The following is a 20012-nucleotide window of genomic DNA, read 5'->3' on the forward strand; positions in this document are numbered from 1 at the left end:
CTTTCCCACTCTCCAATTTGGATGCTTATGTTAAAGTGGTGTCTTCCAACTGATGCTTTTCTTTTCTTTTTCTTTTGCCCAAAATGCTATCATTATGTCAGTAGTACATTGTAGACTGAATGATGCCTTAAAATTAGAAATGCATTTGTGATTCTCCTAGTGGATAATTAGCCGTGTATTGGGATATTTTTGTAGCCATCCCGCGAATGGTTCCCTAAGTGGGATATGCTTTTATATGCTTGCTCATTCCACTGCTTCTCTTTTTAGTTTAATTACTATTTTTCCAAAGGGTCCTTTCGTTATAGCTCATGTTAAGCATTATATTGCAAATCATAAACACGCTTGATTGTTTTCCCAAGAGCAGGTTACAGAACAGCAAACCCACTTTATAGCCTTTGGAAAGTCTAGTGTGATAGCAGCAAATCTGGTATCAAGACGCAAGCAGCAGAAGCCATTGACACCACTAGGGTTCCACGCTGCAGGCTGGCGTGATGTGTGTCCAGCATGGTCATTCACACACCTCTTGACCACACTGTACCTGGTCTGTGACCCTTGTGATGGCACGTGGGTAAAGATTCGCCTCTTCATAAATTGTGTTAAAGTCATTTCATATTATTGCACATTGCAGTCACAGGCAAAGTGCATGCCTTCAGGAAAATACTGGGTTGTATCATTTCTGAAAATAATATTTAGAGAATGTTTCTTTTTCTTTGTCATGAAAATGAAGGGAAATTGTCATCCAAAATTGGTTTCAGATGTTGGAGTTGTGCTGGTTGAGATTTTTAGGTTTCAGTCATATTCCATACTGTAAAGTGCTTTGCCAAAGGAATGACTGCTAAAATAAATACATGTCTCTCAGTTTGGGAAATGAACTGTAAAGTCTCACCTCTTAGTTCTAGGTAAGGATTGTGACTACTTTCTTAGATACACTAGCACATGAAATGCATTTACCTCCCTCTGAATTCTGTAGGTGACTTTTAAGATTTCAAATCTGTAGAGTCAACTGGGGCTTGTTCAGGAACAAAGAGGGCATGGAGCCTGGATTATTTCAAAATGTCATATTCTTGGTCTCTCTTGTTGCTGTTCCTTCCCACAGAGTGAGTGTATCTGTTCAGAGTGTCACCCTTCTTGCTTTTCTAGAGTCCATGACTTTGGGCCGAATAGAAATGATAACTGGCTAAGAGGTAGCACAAGCTGGATTTTTCATTTGCTATCTCATTTCTGGCCATTTAGAAGTTTCTTATGATTTTCTCAGTGTAAGTAAAGATTGTGACACATAAAACATGTCAATGTAGCATTTCGTGTGAGTAGAGCAGTGGTTCAAAGCATTATTTCTTAGTGGAGTTGAAATGTGATTGCACTTGTCTTTGTTTTGAAGTTACAAGATATACTGAGAAATTCTGGGGTTTAGTAAAATGAGTTTAGTAGAAAAAGCATGTTCTTTTAGAACATGCTGAGAAGAGAATGAAGTATGTCAGTAGGAGTAGTTCTTTTCTTGGCAATTATTCTTGCATAGACTTAGCTCCTTTTGTCAGAAGAGGCTTGTGGTGTTCTAAGAAACTCTCAACCTAAAACTTGGAAATACAAAGTTTAGTGCTGTCTCACATTCCTGGGTCACTCACAGGGAAAGTGGGCAATGTGGTTATTGTCGTATTTTTGTGATGCTTAGTCTAGAATGGAACTCAGTAAATGTTTGCATGGTAAGTGATGGAATGAGATGGAAGAAAATGACTATTCCGAGTCAGTATGAACATGGTAAAAAAGGGGTTCTGTTTTTGCCCTGCCCTTGAGATACTGCTCACTAGTACAATAATAGTAGCACTATGGACTTAGGCCATTTGTGCAAGTGTTCAGATTTTAAATACTACCGTGTTCCTGGAACTTTTATATATGTCATTCTGCCATGGCATCTGCTCTAGACCAAGCGGGAGCAGCAGTCAGGTAGTTTCCTTTCTAGCCAGAGTCTGAACTCCCTGAGCTGTATTTCATCATCTTGTAGTACCGCACCTCCATGTCCAGCACATGTCTAGGAACAGCAGAGGATCGAGTGGTCCCTTCCAAGAAGGCAGAATAAAGTGGCCGAGAGCTCAGTAGCCTCAAGCAAGCAATTCTCATGTATAGATAGAAACCTGCTGTGTGGCCTAGACAGGTCAGCAGGACTAGAATTGGGGTGAAATTGTGAGAGTGGGGAGATGTTACAGAGGAAGAGCTGTGGGCATATGTGTACACTTAGGTAAAGGCCTGGAGCACAGTGCTGCTTCTGTATTACACCTTTATTGATTCTTCAACCAGGAAATATTAATCTTTCATTTCTTATTCTGCTAAACTGCAGTTATATTAACATGTGTGTGTTGGGTGTATATTTAGTATCTTGTCTGCATTCTGCAGAGTTGGCTGTACCTTTTGTTGTTGCTGAGCTGTGTCACAAATCTGTAAATAACTTTTTTTAAAAGTACCTATATCTTATAATCTGAGCAACTAATTTGCAGATATCATTATACAGTATATTAACGATTGTTGATCTATTATCTGGTTTTGAAATTCCATATTACTGTTTTTTATCTTTTTTTTTTCCTCTTTAAGACAATTTTTTTTTTAAATGGGACAAAGTGCCAAACTGGAGCACTTCAAATGTTCCTTACCCATTGAAGTGAAGATTGTACCTGGTGCATTTGGTTAGTGCCTTCTTGATCTGTTTTATTTCTGTTGGTAAATTTATTCCAGCACTCAGTGCATATATGTCCATTCTGGTTTCTCTTTTCAACTGTAACATCTTACCAGTTCCCTCGGTTATTAATGAGTTCGTGTCATATTTTTACCTTTTAGAAGATTCTTTCCCAATATAGAATATTAAATGTAGAAAATTGATAAAGAGGAGCTAATGTATTATAAATTTTCTGAAGTCTTTAAGAATATTTTATGCTGAATAATATGATAGGCAAGCAGGACACTCTCAGTGGGAAAATGTAACATTTTACGTAGACTTACCAGACTTTATATCTGCATGGATTAGAGAAGGGGAGAAAACAGAGTTCTAGGAAGAGTAGGAAGAGACAGCTCAGACTTCACCCGTAGAAGTGGAAGAAGTCCATGTGGTATGTAACGGAGGAGTATACAGGAGAGGGGCAGAAGCAGCACAAAGTGCAGTCTGGAGGTGAGAAACTCCATAGAGATTTAAGCTTCCCACAAAGTCTGACAGCAGATGTTACTCCTATCCAACTATGTTCAATTCTGCCAAAGATTTCTATGTTAGAGCTAAAGCATCCTGCATCTTATAACCTGATGTTATGACTTAGTTTATGACCAACTTTGTTAAGATATGGGTACTTAAGAAAACAAGGAAGAGTTATGCATGTTTACTTTCACTGCATTTGCCATGTGTCTTTTATGTGGACTAATTATCAGTTGAGGAAGAGCTGTTCTCCTTTCTCATGTAGGAGAATTTGGTGGGAAATCCTTCTGTCTGAGCAGAGACTGCCTAACATGGTGCGTGAGGGATACAAGCCTGGGAGAAGAGCTCTTTCATTGAAATGTAGATGTTTGTGGAATTATCTTTGCAAATAGTAGACATGAAATTCTGATAAACTTGTGGAAAATTTGAGCTTTATAAATTGAGGAAGATAAGCTGGTGCTAAATAGCCAGTGGCTGAGATGTTAGCATGGTAAGATAGAGGGTCTGGGGAGAACATAATCATTTTGTTCAAATGGTTTAAATATTTCCTTGTTCCTGGGGGGATTAGACTCAGTCTGTGCATTTCTGGAGGGCAAAACCAAGGCCAGCAAGTGCTTGAGTTTCAAAGAGACATCTCTCAATTCAGTATAAGGCAGATTTCCTACAGAAAAAGCAGATGCTACATGGCAGTGCTCCTTCTAAAAGATTATAGATTATTCTGGAACCCTGGGGGGTGGGGAGGGTCACATCTGGGGTCTTCTTGGGAGGGGAAACTCAGACTAGGCTATCTCTAGGGTTAATAACCAGCCATATAATAAATTTTCTGATGACTTACCTTTAAAAATACACAGATGTTTTATTATAGCTTTAGGAAAAATGAGGAGGGAAGTTTATTCTCTCTTCCACCATCCCAAGTAGTAAATATGAAGTTCATTGTTTTTGCAAGTCACCCTCGTGTCTTTCCAGATAAGTGACTGACATTCTGAGGCTTAGGAGGAGGTGGATTTCCTGGCAGATGAAGACGCTGCTGTTCTGTAATCATTCTTTGTGTGGGCCCAACCGGATTTTGGCAACAGATGCACTCCATGTATAGTTGTAGCAACGGCCAAAAACTGTAACCAGGACTGGCAGTCCCCATGGCCGCACGAGCATCCGAGAATGTGACAGCAGAGGAGTTATTTTCTGAACCCAACTGCCTGCCTTTAGCAAGCTGCGGATGTAGAATAATTTCAGCCCACTTGCTGGGATTGGCAACGGGAGGGAAATAGTGTCAGGATCTCAGGATTGTAGACCTCTTACTGCACCCCTTCTCAATGAAAGAAGAACAAGATAGAATTGGGAGCAGATATCAGGACATAAAGGACCTAATACTGCTATGTTATTTTACCTAGCTGGATTAAACTCTCAGGGAAGTAGTAAGTGTGGCAGGCAATAGACTCTGCAAGTTTGCAGGTCACTGCTTCTCTAGAAAACGTTGAGATTACTGGGCAACTTCCAAATATTTTCTGAGCTGGTCCTGATTTATAGCTGGATTTAATAGAGGTAGAGCGGCTTCTGGGAGAGGGAAAAGCTTGGAAAGTTTTGGCGACCCTATTAGGAATGTGATGCACTCCAGTTCTCTTGAGAGCCAAGCTTGCGCCCCAGATCGCTGCTGTGACCACTCCTGGTCAGCCACTCGTTCTGTTGCATGGCTGTTGCTGAGACAAATGAGCATCGCCCACAGAGGATTGCATGCCGCACAAGAGTTGCTCCGTGGTGGCAGCCTGTGTGCACTGAAGAGCCTAAAATGCTACTTGTCTGGCCATGCAGTTTGCTGATCCCTTGTCTGCAGGCCTCTCCACGCTTCATCGTGGCATCTTTTTTTAAAATTTAGTACAGGGTCTACAGGGTCTCACTGTGGAGCTCGGACTCGGATTCTCGTGTCTTCAGCCTCCCAAGTGCTGTGATTACAGGCATGCGCCACCATGCTGAGGCTCAGTCAGTCCCCAGGGATTGAACCCCGCCCACTGCGCTCTGCCTAAGCAGGTGCTTTAGGCCACTGAGCTATCAGGCTGGCCCACCGTGGCATCTTTTCAAAGGATGGTGTTTACACTATTTTTGAGCTGGAAGGGAAAGTGAGCAGAGATTATTGCTGTGGCCTCCCATGCAGTTTTTTCCCATCCTTTCTCCTCTGCTCTTCCGATATGCACAGACCTGGCCTCGCATTAGACCTGTTCCCAGTCACTCACTTGAATTTTTTCAGGTTCCACATTCTGCGAATCCATGCCCACTGAATGAACTGTTTTGGCCTGTCTGCCCTTTTCTGCTTAGTTTTCTGTAAAAACTCTAGGTTGAGCAAATTTACTTAATAGCTATTGTATTCATTAGTATTTGGAACTAGCTAACTAGGCCCATGAAATCCTGAATGGTAATGACAATTTATTTCAAGAAGGTGACTGTTATGCATGTTTACAAGAGATAGAATTGCATGATCCTATAAATGATCACAGTTAATATTTATTTTCTAATAACATTTTCTTTGCACATGGAACAGATTTTCATTAGTTATCAGTTGACTTTCCCCTGTAATGGGAATCACTGGTTCTTACTGAAATAAGACCCTTTCTGCAGTTGAAGTAATTTTATTAAACCTTAGTATGTCGTGTCTATTTTGGACATGATACCATGCATTGATTACTACTCAGTTTACAGTGAAAGAGTGTGTCTTTCTTTCCTAACAAATGTTATCTAAGAGCCTCATGGACATATAAGAGCACAATGTGCAGATTTGTTGCTTCAGTTGGCTGACTAAACGTTGCTGTAGCCTGTGATTTGTGGTCTGGTGAACAGCCGCAGAGATGTCCTTTACAATTGATTGACCTTTTGTGCAACCTGTTCTGGGCCTCACTAAGAGCATGTTAAACAGAAAGCAAGCTCCACAGTGCTTCCATGTTATTGATTTGGAAAAATGGTGCTATTAAGAAAGGACCTCCCCCAAAAAAGAAAGGTTCCTATTGTTATCTCTGAAGAAGTTATTTAATGAATTATTATGTTTTTAAAACTTAATTCTGTAGCTATCCTTTGAGTCCTGTTTATATGAATCAAGAACTTTAACTCCTACCAAAAGAAAAAGTTTGTTGCAAAAATTTCTATTATGTTTTAGAAAATTTCAGCACCTTGTAGGTACGTGAATCTTGTCCCAAGTAACAGAGTTTGTCTGCATAAACAATAGATATTGGGATTAAAATGTGCTTTATAGATAGAAAATCTAGCGAGAGGTTATTAACAGAAATGCTTTTAATGACTTGTTAGGGAAAGGACAGCCTGGGACGGAAGAGAGACACATCCCATACTGAAGCCTTGATATGTTTTGTATTACACAGAACAGCAGAAAAAGCAAAGCTGTTATCCTAGCAAAATGCATAGTTTTATTTTAATGTGAAAAGTGTAAGTTCTTGGTAAGATTAAAATTTGAAATGTATCAGAAAAAACTAAAAAATATGAATGTGTACTCTGAAGCCTTTTCCATTTCTGGTCCTTTTTAAAATTGTTATATAATCTTTATTCTTTGTTACTGCTATATAGAAAATGATTCCACAGTTTCACTCTTTGGGCTGGGGAGATAGCTCGGTATTGTCTAAGTGCCTGCGTGGCCAGTGCAAGGACCTGAGTTCATCCCAGGTACCACACGCTGTGCCTGCCCAGGAACCCTGAGCATGCTGTGCCAGCCACCGAAATCAGGCGTGGTGGCGCTCACCCGTAATCCCAGCACTGAGGAGGCTGGCACAGGAGGATCACTATGAGTCCGAGCTGTGTAGTGAGAACCTGTATCCAACAAATAACTAAGAAAGGGGCTGGTGAGATGGCTCAGTGGTCTAAAGCACCTACTTAGAACAAGCTAAACTAAACAAAACACAGGGACCGCGGTTCAATCCCCCAGCACCACATGCCAGCCAGCCCAGCCCCCTGGTGGGCTGAGCTGGCCACACACAAAAAATATACAAATAAATAAATAAAAATAAAAATAAAAAACATTGTACAACTTAAAAAAAAATAACTAAGAAAAAAAATCCCTCTTCATACATTTCTTTTCTATATCACTTGCTAATTCAAGTAGTGCTACATTGAAGAAAATATTTGTGATATGTATCCGTGCATTTGTAAGCATATAATTATAGGCTATATTTCTGAAAGCAAATGCTATGTGCATTTTAAATTTAAACAATTATTGCCAAACTTTGCCTCTAAGCTGGTTACTCCAATATTTATAGTCTCAGTAAAAATACTTAGAGTGACAGTAACTGGAGACTCAAGACAGTATCCTTATTTCCATAGCTAACATTTACTGAAAATATTTGAGTATACCATTCCTGTGCTTTCCATAGTTGTGTTATCTTTCTAGAACCTCACAATAACCTTATGAGAGAAATACCCATTTTACAGATAAAGAAATTAAATCTGAGTGGCAAAGTGGTTACTTAACTTGCCAGACTGAAAACAGTACAGCTGGAAGTGACTAATGACTCCTGTGAATGCAAAAGAAGTGACTGGTCCAATTGGAGGTCTTGGAGAGAGATGATGGTGAAGCCAAGGACCGAATCCAGGACATATAGCGGTGGCGCTTGCCATGGGAAGACTGAAAACTGAGGCCCAGTGCTCTTGTGGGGAAAGTGATGCTGGGAAAGACAGACGCACCCTGTGTATTTTGTAGAAGGTGGGAGACAGCTGGCAGAAATGTTGACTATCACTAACCAGAGATTTAAATGAAAACTGTGCTCTTTGGAGATGAAGGGAGGTTACAAGAGTATGTCTTAACTGTGAGCCACTGAACAACATAAATTTTTAAAATTGCTAATGTTCGAAACTGAGGCATCCAGCCAGCTAAGTGCAGTGCACCTTACATTTCCTGTAATAGCTATCCACTGGAGTTGGGTAGAATCTCAGGGCTCATAAGGGCTTTAGAAACAGTCTCATCTCACCGTCTAATTTTGGAGAGAAGAAAAATGGCCCCTGAGATATTCAGATTTACCCAAAAATATCAACTGAGTAGAACAGAAAGTTGTCTCTGAAACACTATCTGGTCGTTTTTCTACTGTACTATCTCTTTGAAAATAAGTGATAATTATAAATAGTCTCAAAACAAAAAAAAAGTGGAAATTTTAGTAACAGGAGTTTTCTTCTAATTATGCAATGGACCACCTGAAGATAGGCCTATAAACTCAGCTATTCCTGATTTTAGTGTGAATTATTCATTCTGTAGGTAGACTGAAAAAAGCATTTAATGAGAATGCTAGACTTTGTGTTCACATAGGACAACTTTCTCTAAGTATCACTAACTATTGCCAGTAATCTATCTTAAAAGGAGAAAAACATTTAAAAATTATAAGATGAAGCCATTATTTTTGCTTAGAGAAACTTCTAATGGAAAAGGTGAAAGAGATAGCCAAAAACAGATTTAGATGTGTGGGATTTAAGGAGGTATTTGTTTGTAATTCCAATGTCCAGACTGCTGAATGTTAACAGCTTATTTTCAAGTATTTTGAGAAATTCTCATGAAGATAACCTTTAGACTGTGTTAGGTGTAACAGAATGAAACAAGTTAGGGAAAGCTTTCTAATTGTTATTGGTACACAAATGTATAAAAATATAATATAAGGAACAAAGGAAGACCAAGGAGATAGCTCAGTGGAATAAGTGCTTGCCTGGCGAGTACAAGGTCCTGAGTTCTATCCCTGGTACCACAAAAGAAAAAAAAAAAAAAAGAGTTTAGAATTAGAGTTAATTTGGAATAAGACCTGTATTATGAAGTATAAAAAAGATATCCAGCAAAGGTTTAAAGTTTATTGCAGTAAGACACATTGCCATTAATCCCTCTCAAAATACTCCTTTTCACTTGAAAAACACTTATATCACTCTTGCCACTTTCTGAAGCAGCTCTGAAAGTTCTCTTTCATGAGTATCTTTAGTTGCACTGTCTTGGCTGCTTTTATGTTCTGAATTGACCCAAACATTACCCTTTTGAGCCATTTTGACTTAGAGGAAGAACCAGAAGTTGGGCCGTGCCACTTCTGATGCACAGAGTGGATGAGGACATGTCACAGTGGCCTTATGAGCCTGCCTTTCCATTGGGTGCCACTTGGCCGCAGCATTCACTGTGTCTTTACATCATGTGAAGATATGAAAGAGGGCTTCTAGAACTGCTTCAAAAAGTTGCAAGAGTAGAGCTGGGGAGATAGCTCATAGACTAAATGCCTGCCTGGCAGCACAAGGACCCGGGTTCAATCTCCACCACTTCATGCGTGCCGGCCCCAGAACACTGGGCCCGCAGTGCCGGCCACCAAAACCAGGCATGGTGGCGCACACCTATAAGCCCAACGCTGGGGAAGCAGAGACAGGAGGAGGATCACTACAAGTCAGAGCTCTGTAGAGAGACCCTGTACCAAATAAACAAATAAATAAATAAAAATAAATATTTTCAAAAATGAAAAACAAAGCAAGTTGCAAGAGTGATGAGATAAGGGCCAGCTAAATAGCTCAGCAGGTTAAACTGCCTGCAAGCAGGTGCAGGGGCCGGGGGTTCAATACCCGAGCTTGCCATGCTGCCCCCCCCCCCCGTCACGCTGAGATGGCAATTGAGACTGGGCATGGTGGCGTGCGCATATAATCCCAGCACTTGGGAGGCTGTAATCAGGAGAATCGCTATGAGTCCGATCTAGTAGTGAGACCCTGAATATCCTGTAGACTCTTCTCTAAAATACAGGAGAAAAAAAAAGAGTGATGAGATAAGTGTGCTTGAAGTGAAAAGAGCTGTTTTGAGGGAGATGAACTGACAGTGTGATCTTTACTGCAATAAATTTTTGTTTGTAAACTGTCACCATATATTTTGATCATAACCTGTATATTTGGACATGTTGAATGCAACAAAAATAGCAGTGAAGATTTAGGAAATGGTAATCTCAGTTCTGGCCACTAGCCGTGTTTGCATTCTCCTCTTATGAAGTGGCTAAGAGTGAAAGCCAGCTTCACACTTAATGTGTATTGCTTGTGATTCATCTGAGCACTAATCTTAGGAGACAGCTTGCCCTAGGCCTCTCCCACTGTCTCTGAATTTCCAACAGTGTTACCTTCCTTGTCTCTTGTTTGTTCTTCAGTAAAATGGTACAAAGACTGTAACCCCCTCATGGTAGATTCAAGGAAGAGAAGGGTTCCTACGCAGTGTCTGACACATAGTAAGATGTATGTGCTGAGTATTCATTTGGCTTCTGTTACAACTAATCCATTTATATAATTTTATGTATTTCCTACTTGGTTTTCTAGAACAAATAGAGTTGACATAGATACACATAGATGCACAAAGATTCATCCATGTTAGAGGCTCATATGGGATCTGAGTGTCCACAGGAAGATTGTATGTCTCAGGACAGTGTCCACATGGTGACATTTCATTCTTCAGGCTTATAGCAGGACCCCTTCTCCATTAAGAGCAGCTCATTGATCTTTTCCTGGTCTGTGTCTTTGTGAAAGTAGATTCTGAACAACCGCACAAAATGTGAGAATCGTTCACACACATGAGTGTCACATGGCTACCAAAGTACACATCTGTGTGGAAGGACAGGAGGAGCTGGCAGTGGGTTACCAGGTGGAGGGTCTGCCCGCCCCCCCATGGAGGGCTGACACTCAGTGCAAGACACTTTCACAGCTTTATTTCCTCAGCACCGCAGCATGTGAGATAAAGAACTTCATCCCTTTATTTTGACTACAGTATCTGGATCTACTCTTAATCTGTTTGCAGTATTAAAACATTTCCAAAGCATGAAGTTTATTCTCTGTGCACTAGTCTTCGTTTTCTAAAATGATTTCTATTCTGTAACCAGGACTGTTAGTTAAGCTTACAACAGAGAGGCTCTTGTGGGACCTAGGACGTGGGGCTTGATTTTGCTTGTTTTGGAAATTTGCCCTAGTTTGGGGAGAATAGAACAATCTGGCACCTTCCATTTCATTTTATAGGTCTACATGCCACTGAATATCACTGTGGGTTTTGGCTTGTTAAGTACATTGGTAACAGTGGGGTTTTGCTAATTTTAATGCTCCTTTTCAAGAGGAAAGCAGGGTTCAGCGTTTATACTACCACTGTAGCTATTTTATTAACATGTTAAATTATAATCAAGGGCTGTTCTAAAAGCTCATCAGATTTCTTAGCCCTTTTTAAATGGTGAAAATGTAATCCAGTCCAACTTCAAAGCCACTGACTGGCACAGCCCTGTCCCCATCCTCTGGCAGTCCCCTCTCCCCTGACATTCAGTGTATGGCTTGAGCTGAGCCCCCAGCCACTGCTGGCCTTTGAGCTGCTGTGGTTGCTTTGCCCTTGTGACTTCCTAAAAAATAGATTTGAAATTACTTCTGTTTTATCCTAGCCAAGTAGACTGACCTGGAAAGATTTGCTTAAAGAAGCTATTGGCTTTTTAAATTTTTTTCTCCGAGGTAAAGTGCAGGACTGAAGCCCTGCCTTGAGGCCACTCTCCCCAGGGCTGGAGTTCCGATACCAGTCCACAGAGCGGTATGAAATGAGATGCTAGAGCAGGTAGGAACTGCCCCATCGTTGGGAGCCACTTGAGTAGGTGGCGCCTCTTCTTCCGTCAGGGGAAAGGGACATACGCTGGCTTCAGGTACTCCGAGTGAGAAGCTGGAGCATAACTGAAGTTTCCCCTTTCTGTCCTGCTTGATCACACAGGAGCACAGAAATCCCAGCCACCCTGCTGTTTTCTGTGGTCTCTGCTCAGTGCCTCAGCACACAGCTGCGGCTAGCCCAGATCTCCCTCTGCAGAACCCTGGGTGGGAACGTGGCCCCAGGTCATCCATGTTTATAGATGCAAGACTAGCTGGGGTCGTTTAGGAATGAGCCCTTGAATTTATTAGATTTCAGTTCTTTTCAGCTCAGGTACACTGTATTTTCTTTCTTTTTTTTTAACTTTTTAAAAAATCTTTTGTTTATTTATTTATTTGATACAGGGTCTCACTAGACAGCTGGGACTCATAGTGATCCTTCTGTCTCAACCTCCCCAGTGTTGGGATTACAGATGTGCACCACCACACCCAGGTTCTGGGGCTGGCCTGGCATGTGGACTGGGGATTGAACCCGGGTTCTTGCACTTGCCAGGCAGGTGCTTAGACTGCTGAGCTATCTCCCCAGCCCCACACTGAATTTTCTACCCAAACTCCTGAGCTGTTACAGCATTAGGGCTTGGGCTAGGCCTCGTGTGTATTAGTTTCATTCCCTTCATGCTGTGTTGGCTGTTATTCTGCCTCCTTGTCTGAAGCAGTAACCTCGTTTTGACAGCATCAAATGAAACTCTGCTTAAGAATTTTTACTGAGTGCTGAGCCTGGATAAGCTAACTGAAAAAGTCTGTTTAACAATTGGCTGTGTCCTGTGGTCAGTTTTGGAGCCAGTTTCCTCCTATCATAAATTCCATCCAGTTGCAGCACAGGAGTACTGTCCTCAGTGTGCTGTAGGGGGACCTGGCCATCATTGTTGCCTGTTCAGTATTTCTGTATCCCTAAAAGAAAGCACATATATCCTGTAGCGTGGCTAAGTCGTGAAAGTGTTCAGAAAATGTCCCCTCGTTCTGCCTGATGGAGACTTCAGAACTCTGAAAATTGGATTGAGAAGACCATCCTAGTCAAATGGACAAACCAGTGATTTAAAACAATGTTTAAAAACAAGCATGTCCTACTTAGCGTCTTCCCATGGTCTGCACAGCTGTTGTCTAGCTGCTCTGGAGTTTGGACATGCACGCGCCTCTAGTGATGATCACCTTTTCTGTCTTTCTGTTTCATTTTTAGGACCAGGAAGAAAACAAGGGAGCTACAAGTTGGCCTGAATTCTACATTGATCAGCTCAACTCCATGGCTGCTGTAGGTATCCTAAATATTCCATGACACGGTTAAAACTCTAGCACAAAGTATGCAGTTGCATAATAAATCTGATTGAGTAAGACCTACCAAATACCTTTCCAGAGTACCAAGCACTCAGTGTTGGTGGGAAGTAAAGGGACAGGAGTGCTACTTGGCAAAGGGATCTTTCTAATACATTTTAAAATAAAATCTGCACACATTAAAATAGAATTGACTTTAATGTTATAAGAGGAAACATAATCTGAAATCTGGCTTGCATTCAACCTAGAAATGCTCTAAGTGATCACATGGAGCTTTGCAGAGCTATTCTAAAAGTTGATATCATTTAAAAATAGTATGATTGCTGGGGATCAGCAATCAGCTGCACAAGTGCCTGCCTGGCAAGCAGTGTCCTGAGTTCGATTCCCAATGCCAAAAAAAAGTATGATTACTATTCCTTCATTATACTCCTCTCATTCTCCTCCTTACGTAAACTTGGTTCCTTCTTGACTTCTTGACTTTGCAGGGGTCACAATTCCCTTTTCTCATCAAAAAACTAAGAACTCCATGGAGTAAATGGTTTAATAAAAAGGCAGAGCAGTAGTAATGATAATAGTGATGTGCTAAGATGTCCTCAGAGAGCCTTGCTATGTAGAGTTTTTGGTTCAGCCTATACTTAAAATGCATTCTCAGTATCTGCAGTATAAATTCTGATCACAAGGTGTCTGCTGTGATACCAGCATTCCAGGAATCGTGAGGGCTGTCTACTAAGCACAGCTAAATTCACAGCAGAGGATGAGTCTTTAACCTTGAATCCTTGGTAACTTAGCTGCTGTTACTGTTGCTCAAAGCGGAAGGTCATCCACAGTGTTTGCCACAGGGGCCCACTCATGATTATTACGTTAAGAGTCAGTCTGTTGTGTTCATCTGTTGTTATAATGTCCAAGTAAATAGCTTCTGTGATACTAGCTCCCCTTTTCTTTCTGTTTCCCCAGAGTCCCTGTGGAGAATGAATTTCTTAGCATCCTTAAAGAAAACATTTTAAATTAAAGTAAATTAAACTTTTTTAATCATTCACACTTTTGCTAAACTTTGAGAAGCCTTCATTAGTAATTTCTTGAATAGCATGCTTTCTGAACATACGTCTGCTGTACAGTGACAGGCCAGTGATTGTGGCTAGGGCTGTATAAATTATAGCAGAAACATAAGTTTTGACTCAAGAGTTTCTAGTCTAAAAGCATAGGTGAAAGGACAGAAGGTATCCATCAAATCCTTCTCATTCAGTGCATCAGGTAAAATGCAAAGATGAGAAAACGGTAAGCTCAGCATTTGCTTGCATATGTTAACAGAATATGAGATTCCTGATGACCACAAGGGATTTTTTTGTGCATCCGCTCAAACAGTAATGACTTGGAGCTGTTTAACAGTTCTTGCATGTTAAAGCTATTTTGTGAATTCTTGTTCCCATTAGGAAAAAAGAACTGTCAAGCAGACTGTCTTTCTCTGTAATTAAGTCAGCATTGTTTGAAGTATAATAAGAGAAATTTCTTTTTTGTTAATGAATTCCTTGCTATAAATGGAGTACTGCATACTATATAGACCTTTCTGTCTTCCGTGCTGGGGCAGCTCTGTTAATTTGGCCCATAGTGTCTTGTTACCTGCCTGGCCTGGAGAAGCCCTGGATCATCCTGAGGCCCAGAATCTGTGATGTTCCAGGCCCTTCTTCAGAGCCCTTCTCCTTCTTAAACCTCCTTGGACAACTGTTTACTGTATTCTTGAGTGGTCTGCATTTTAATTATCTTTGGATCCTATTCCAAAGTCCTTTCCCAGAGGGTAGCAGAGGCTATTAAATTACATGTGTGACTTTGATATCCTTTATGTGTCAAGCCCCTAACAAAACTTTCTGATGTTCCTTTTAGAGCTGAGCCAGCATCTTTCTTGGGTCAAAGATAAAGGGCACAAGCTGTCCGTGAGCTAATGAGGCCTCAAAACTTCTGCTGCCTGAAAGAACAAGGAGCCCTCAAGAGACCAGAAAACCCTGTGTCCCATTTTTTCTTTTTCTCATCATATCGGCTGCTCCACCCATCTTGCTTAGTTCTAATTAATCTCTCTGATGTCTGTGCTTGAGCAGCATGCACACACGTGTGCGCGTGCGCGCACACACACACACACACACACACATAAGCTCAGAGGACTGTCAAGGCACATGATTCTTCCAAATGCTTTTGTGTCCCAGCATCTAGACTCCTTGGCTTTCTGCGTGGGGCCCTGACGAAGGGTACACTGTCATCGTGTACCCTCCGTAGCATTACTGGCAACTACTATGGCTGAATGTGCCTCATGTGACAGACACTGTACATGTCATTTTAAGTCCTTGCCAGCACTCCATGCTGCCAGTGCTAGTAACAGATTGAGAGTCATAGATTCAGATGAGGGTTACCTTGTTAGGAAGGTCACCTAATTAGGAAGCAGCCACCAGTATGAGCCTAAAGGCTCCTTCGCACCTGCTTCTCACTAACTGGATCCTTAAAGCCCTTTGCCACGTGAAAGAGCCTGGAGGTCTTACTTATGCCTTCCATCCCCACCCCCACCCTACACCACCTTTCTAGGGGTGGGAACAGGCATCTGGTTTTTGAAAGCTTTGAGACTTTGATAAACTGTCCAGGTTGGGAACTGCCATACTTACTGCTCTGTGAAACCAGCTGTTCATGAAATAAGTTCAATTAGCTAAGCCATATAACAGAAGTGCTTTGTTCTTTAAAGGACCCCTGAGTGATCTGTTGCCTTTTAAAGAGTGAGAAGTGGTACTGGAAAGGCGTGCAACCCAGCAGGTTCGGAAGGGCTTGGACTTCGCTTGTCTTTCGCTTTGCAGGCTTTCTCAAGGTAGAGGGTGAAGGAGTTCAGTGTTGGTGGGCTGGCTCATTCATCCACACCAAGGAAGTGTTCAAACTGGAGCGCAGTTTCAGACCCAGGCTTGCCTAGAAGGCCTTCTGCTGGAGCGTGTTCTGGTGCGAGAACGTGTAGAGGGAGAGTGCCTGAGCTCTCCTGATGAGGCCAGTGCTACCTGTCAGAGGGACACCCTGTCTGCTGTTGAGCTTGTCTTCACAAATGTAGGCACAGTACCCTTGTAGAGTTTCACATTAAACCGTTCTAAATGTGAAGCGTAAAAACCGGAGGCTTCATACAAGTTACTTTATTTTGAGAGGTTGCATCATAATATCAGGTTCATCTGTGTACTCATACTTTTCTTCACACAGTAAGTGCAGTCTTAGACCTAAATCTAATTGTTGCCAATGCTGGTAACAGATTGAGAGTCACAGACTCAGATAAGCCTCAGATGAGGTGATAAGCCCTTTGCCACATGAAAGAGCCTATTCGCAAGAGATAGCTCATAAGCTCAGTCCCCTGGGCTTACGTGCATGTGTGCGTGCGTGTGTGCGTGCGTGTGTGCATGTGTGTGTGCGCGCGCATATGGGCGTGCTGCTCAAGCACAGACATGAGAGGGATTAACTAGAACTAAGCAAGAGAACATGAAAGAGCATATTCATAAGAGATCTGGTCTCTCTGTTATACGAGAAAGGGCATGTTCTTTCTTTTGGGAAAGAAAGCTCGAATTTAATTTTATGTGATGTTTCTCGAATCTCTCCAAGCCTACTACAGAAAGATTTAATGTAGTCTAGCTTTACTCAGCTGTCTTACCCTTTCCAGAACTGCTAAAAAGATAGACCCATGCATTTTACTTTTGTATTAGTGACCCACAATAAAATGAGTACTCTTTAATTTCAGAATGCTTTTGTGAGATAAAGTTTAGGAGCAAGGAGTAATATTCACAAAAGATTTGATTCTGAGCTGCAAATTCAAAGTGATTGCTTACAAGTCCAAATGAGTTCAGCTGTGCCACTAAAGATTAAATGTCCTTGGCTGGATTTGTGCTACATTTCCCAGGGCGTGGGTCTCACAGGGCACTGAAGGGCTTCATTGGCTATTTCTGCTCATAGCTTCTTTCTCAACTGTCCTCTGGTGACAGCTGTCCAGCTGCATCACCAGCAAGAGGGAAGGTTTAGCAGAAACAATAACAAGTTAAACAAAACAAAACCTCTCCTGGCTTTTATTTCAGTTCCCACAAGCGACACTGATGGATTCATGTGCCCAAGGCTTTGCCCCCTCAAGTTGAGTGAGGCTTTGACATGTAGTTACTTAATGCTGATGCTATTGATTTAAAAACTAGTCATCCTTGATGGTGACGGCAAGAGAGTGACTGGATCATTGAGACCCACGCATCTGTTCAGCTTTGTACTTTTTATGCTATCACCTCAATGTCAAGCCTGTTATCAGAAATTGGTAACAGATGGACTGGTGATATGGCTCTGGTAGAGTTCTTGCCTTGCATGCAGGAGGCCCTGGGTTTGATCCCCAGCAGCACAGAAAACAAAGTTGGTGATAGGTCAAAGAACTAAGACTGGACAAGTGTGCATTCCGAGCAGGATGAAGGAAAGTGTCAGTAACTGCAGAGTTGGAGGCTCTGGGGACCTGACTCTGGGGCTGCTTTAGTACAGTGAGGAAGTCACCACGAAACATAAAGTGGGAAAGACTGTAGCGCTTATACCATTAGCATTCATGACTTCATCATGAATATCAACTGAGTCTTGCTCCTCCAGAGTCAGCGTTGCCTGAGAGCTTTTTAGACGAGCAGCGCCTCAGGCCTCCCCCCTCCCCCCTGACCTGCCAAGTTAGGGTACACCTCTTAGCATGATCCTCGGGTGATGTCCATCCCTGTGTTACAGTCTGGGAAGCATTGGTATAGCAGATTCCCCGGGAGGCTTAAAAACACGTTCTCGCAGATACTGTATATTCTGGTTTCTAAATGATGTTGAATCATTTGGAAAGTTGAAACACTAACTTTTGAAGAAGTGTCCATCTTAATAACAGATCTAATTTAATTATTCCTTTCAGAAAACTAATTTGATACTGTGAGATGCCTTTGATCTCAGTAACACTTTTCAACTGATAAATGGGAAAACTGCTCCCCACTGCCTCTGTTTGATAGTGTGATAGTCTTAACCTTAATTGCTAAAATGTTATACTCAACTACAGGATCTATCTTCCGTTAAGTACAAGTAGTAATACTACATCAGCATGTTGTTATAGAATAGTTACAGAAAAAAAAAATACTTACTCAGGTAACTTAATTTCTACTAAGATTTCTAGACATTTCCTTAAAGTGTTATTTAAAATTTGAAAACCTAACTTACAATAGAGACTAAAAAAAAGTTACAGAATTGGTGGTCATGTTACTCACATTTAATTTTGAATACCAGTATAGATTTATTGGCTGTTTCTAATAAAATGGTAATAGCATATAATCTGTGGGCTTGTTTTGCTTGTATGGTAATTAAAGCGTAGAATGTAAAGAAATAATTTCTATTTTCTTTGCATAGAGAAAATCTCTGCTGGCTTTAGAAAAAGAAGAAGAAGAAGAGAGAAGTAAAACTATAGAGAGTTTAAAGACAGCACTGAGGACAAAACCAATGAGGTACTTTGTCCTTGGGCTACCTGTTCCTTCCTTTTCTCTCCTTTCCCCTCTTCCTTCTACTTTTCTGCAGTGGTCAACCCTTCCAGAAAGCTTTAAATACAGAGCGTGCAACTGAACCATGGTTGAAATGCTTCACTCACCGAGCATTTAGCAAGTTGGTTTTCTTCACTTAGCAGTGACCAGGACAGCTAAAATGGAAGGGACAAAGAGTAACAATATTGACAGGAATATGGGAAGATTCGGATCCTTATTCATTGCTGTTGGGAAAGTAAAATGTTACAGCCATTTTGGAAAAGTTAATTCCTTGGAGTATTAACTATAGAATGATCATAAAAAATGAATAGTTCTGCTCCTAGATGTATACCAAAAGAAGTGAAGACCTGTTCCCCTAACACATGTCCCAGTGTTCAGAGTAGCATTGTTCAAAATAGCCCCAAAGTAGAAGCTAACAACTCATATGTCCGTCAGTTGATAAATGAATAAATGAAATGTTGTGTACCACGCAGTGAAATATTTTTGGCCATAATAAAAGACTGAAGTTCTGATACATATCACAACATGGAATAGCCTTGAAAATGCCCTGTAAGGTGAAAAAAACAGTCACAGATGACCAGATATTGCAGGCATAGATGAAATGTATGCAGGAGCCTAATTCATAGAGACAGAAAGTAGATTAGTGGCTGCCAGAGGTAAGGGAAAGGGAAAACGGTCTCTTGGGAATGATTAAAATATTGTAACATTAGATAATGTTGAGTTGTTGCACAATCCTTAATCTATTTTTAAAAACTGAATTGTGGGCTAGCCAGATAGCTCAGCAGACTAGAATGCCTGCTTGGGCAGAACACAGTGGCGGGGGTTCGATCCCAGCCTGCCATGCCAGCCCCACCCCTAGGGCACGCTGAGACAGCAATTGAGACTGGGCATGGTGGCACCTGCCTGTAATCCCAGCGCTTGGGAGGCTGAAAACAGGAGAATCACTACAACTCTGATCTGTGTAGTGAGACCCTATAGACCCCATAGACCCTGTCTTAAATGCATAAAAAAAATGATAAAATAAAAAATAAAAAACACTGAATTGTACACTTGCACAGGATGATTACATGATGTGAATTATATGACAATAAAACTATTATTAAGAATAAAAGATGGGCAGGCCTTCTGGGAATAGTGATTCATTCCTGTCTGGTAACCAGCTTTCACTGGTTGCCTGCCCCACCTCCAGCTTCCCTTAGGCCCTTAGGATTTGGTGAGAATCCTACCCATACATTTCCTTAGCAAGATGCTGTGAATGGAGCTAGCTGGTTTAACCAGCTTGACAGTGCCTCAATCATGTGGGTGGGTGGAATGGCTCGGAAGCAACTATTGCCTTTCTTCATGTGATAATAAAATGTAAACTAAGAAAAATCTAGGGGCTGGGGAGATGGCTCAGTAGAATA

General features: G+C 41.4%; 1 protein-coding gene across 2 annotated transcripts in view; it reads left to right on the plus strand.

Moving 5' to 3' along the window:
* The window catches only part of Daam1 (dishevelled associated activator of morphogenesis 1), a 176541-nt gene that overhangs the window by 108277 nt on the left and 48252 nt on the right, over positions 1-20012 (plus strand). For both annotated transcript variants that reach the window (XM_023703187.1, XM_023703193.1), the window contains 2 exons: positions 12993-13064; positions 18482-18576. In XM_023703187.1, the coding sequence (XP_023558955.1) occupies positions 12993-13064; positions 18482-18576 (167 nt within the window). The remainder of the gene's footprint in view (positions 1-12992; positions 13065-18481; positions 18577-20012) is intronic.

This window comes from Octodon degus, unplaced genomic scaffold (genome assembly GCF_000260255.1).
Source record: "Octodon degus isolate 3935 unplaced genomic scaffold, OctDeg1.0 scaffold00007, whole genome shotgun sequence".
In the NCBI taxonomy this organism is placed as follows: Eukaryota; Metazoa; Chordata; class Mammalia; order Rodentia; family Octodontidae; genus Octodon; species Octodon degus.